The following is a 2,500-nucleotide window of genomic DNA, read 5'->3' on the forward strand; positions in this document are numbered from 1 at the left end:
GTTTGCTAATTTGGACCGGGCCCTATCTGTGATCTACTTTCTGATTCTGCCTACCGTCGGACAAATTAAAGATTTTTTGGTTCAATTTTCAATATTAGTCACTTGCATTATATACGGAAATAAAGGGGAAATAATGACCTATCTCAACATGTTGCTAAAAACGATCATTTTTCAGCATAAGTTTCAGATTCGACTACCACAAAAGTAGGTATGGTTTTGGGGCAGGAAGTTGAGAGCCGGGAAACACGGCCCATGGTAGTGAAAGAGTTAAAAGATAAACACGTTAGAATTTGTCTGTAAGAGATCACACAGACAGACATGGAAAGACACAAACAATAGTACTCATCCGCAGTCCTAAAGGAACCTACAAAAACTTTAAAGACAAAAACTTGAAAAAACTAAAATAAACTCTATCTCTTATTTCTGGCTCTGGAGATGAAGCTACAAAAACTTCAAAGACAAAAACTTGAAAGAACTACCATACACTCTATCTCTTACTTCTGGCTCCTGAGATGAACGAGGAGTTGCCCGTGAAGCCGAGCTTTGTTCCTGTAAAACCACCACCCACTCCGTTGACAACAGGCATGGTCGGCTCAGGCTTAGCCACAGGATCGAACACTGTACCATTGGGCATCCTGCACGTTGGCATCTGGCAGCAGCCAGACTGGACCAGGCTACAGCCAGAAGGAAGGAGTTTTGCCTCAAATGTAGGGCATCTGAGGAAACAGTTATTTTTGTTTTTGTGTTTGAGTGAAGAGAAGAGAAGCACTTAGACACAATAACCATCTTTTGTGCTGGGGAAAAACATAGTAGAACCAACAGAAACAACAGACAGAAAAAAGAGAAGTATGATCTGCCATAACCACCCTCCTACCATCTGCTTTTTTGCTCAGATGAATATTAAAAAATGATAATAATATGCATTAACTGAAGGGACAAATGAAAAAAGAAACCAAGACCAAAATTGTCAAAAAATCAAAATTCTTGGACAACTAGAAATAGGATACTGCAACATTTTTGAGGACCATTGAATATTATAGTACTGAGTGGATTGTCACTGTGTTGGTGAAATGTTTGTTTTTCACAGACTGACTCTATAGGTTATGTGACTATATATAAGTTCCGAAAAATTCAGCGATGCTATACAATTGGTTGTCACTCTGACCCCAACCCCCCCCCCCTTCTTAAAAAGTCATTTCCACACAGCTCAATTGAATATTATATGCAGACATAAAAAAGAGTCATAAAAACTTTACCGAAAATAGCATAATTATCAAAGTTAGATTACTGTAATGTTATTTTGTCCGGTTTGACATCCGAAAAACTATCAAAGTTACAAGTACTTCAAAATCAAGCAGCAAAATTGATAATGAAACAAAAGAAATCAGCCCACGTAACACCAATTCTGAAAGAACTACACTGGCTGCCAATAAAAGAAAGGATTAAATACAAAACGGCCATTCTCTGTTTTAAACGTATAAATGATAGTGCACCTTTTTATCTTAAAACATTCCTGGAATTATATAATCCACCTAGAGCCCTTAGATCAGCCTCTGACAATCTAATTCTTAAAACTCCAAAACAAAACTACAAAACATACGGCGAGCGTTCCTTTTTGTTCTTTGGTCCCCAGGTATGGAACGAAATCCCATATAAAATAAGATCTGCCCCAACAATTTCCATTTTCAAAAATCAGCTGAAGCATTTTTTATTCACAAAAGCATACCTGTCATAATGATGTACTGTGATATATATGCATGTGTATGCCAGACTGTGAGACTGAAGAAATAGCGAGTGAGAATGAGAGAGAGAAAAAGAGAGAGATAGAGAGAGAAAAGAGAGAGAAAAGAGAGAGATAGCGAGAGAGGGAGAGAGAAAGAGAGAGAGAGAGATAGAGGGAGAGGGAGAGGGAGAGAGAGAGAGGGAGAGAGAGAGAGAGACAGACAGAGAGAGATAGATAGAGAGAGAGAGAGAGAGAGAGAGAGCGGAAATGTTTTTCTATCTGTATAGAATTAATGTTTTAATGAATGTTTCTAGTTACTCACGTTTCAACTGTATTTTGACTGTTCGTGAATTTATATTGCATTGTATATTTTTAGTGAACACATTTTCAACCTCACAGCGAGACTGTTTTTCTGGTATAAAATTTTACACATATGCATTTATATTATATGTATAATACACAGCGGTTATAGAGCGCCCATTTAGTTTCGGCTGGCGCGAGGCAAGCAAGCCCGCGCTTCCCCAGGTCACGGGGTCATTTACCTGCGCCGCCGGGGATTTCCCTAATCAGCCGAACACCGGCAGCGCTCTTGTATTTTTTGCAAAGTTTACCAGCACAGTGAGCCAAAGCTAATGTAAGATGAATATTTTAATAAAGACCACGTAAATATTCAACATATTAAGGAAGAAAATGAAGAAATCGGAAGAACATGGTACATTACACTTAAAAGCTGTGAAGTTCTCAAAAAGGGGACTTAATTTGATAAATGTGTCATGG

General features: G+C 38.3%; 1 protein-coding gene across 1 annotated transcript in view; it reads right to left on the reverse strand.

The window, feature by feature from the left end:
* Window positions 1-39: 39 nt before the first annotated feature.
* LOC101854711 overlaps window positions 40-2,500 on the reverse strand; it is a 108,409-nt gene continuing 105,948 nt past the window's right edge. Inside the window, exon 71 of the mRNA XM_013081484.2 lies at window positions 40-716. Within this exon, the coding sequence (XP_012936938.2) occupies window positions 488-716 (229 nt within the window). The 3' untranslated portion in view covers window positions 40-487. The remainder of the gene's footprint in view (window positions 717-2,500) is intronic.

The sequence above is a fragment of the Aplysia californica genome, unplaced genomic scaffold (assembly GCF_000002075.1).
Source record: "Aplysia californica isolate F4 #8 unplaced genomic scaffold, AplCal3.0 scaffold00133, whole genome shotgun sequence".
Lineage (NCBI taxonomy): Eukaryota > Metazoa > Mollusca > Gastropoda > Aplysiida > Aplysiidae > Aplysia > Aplysia californica.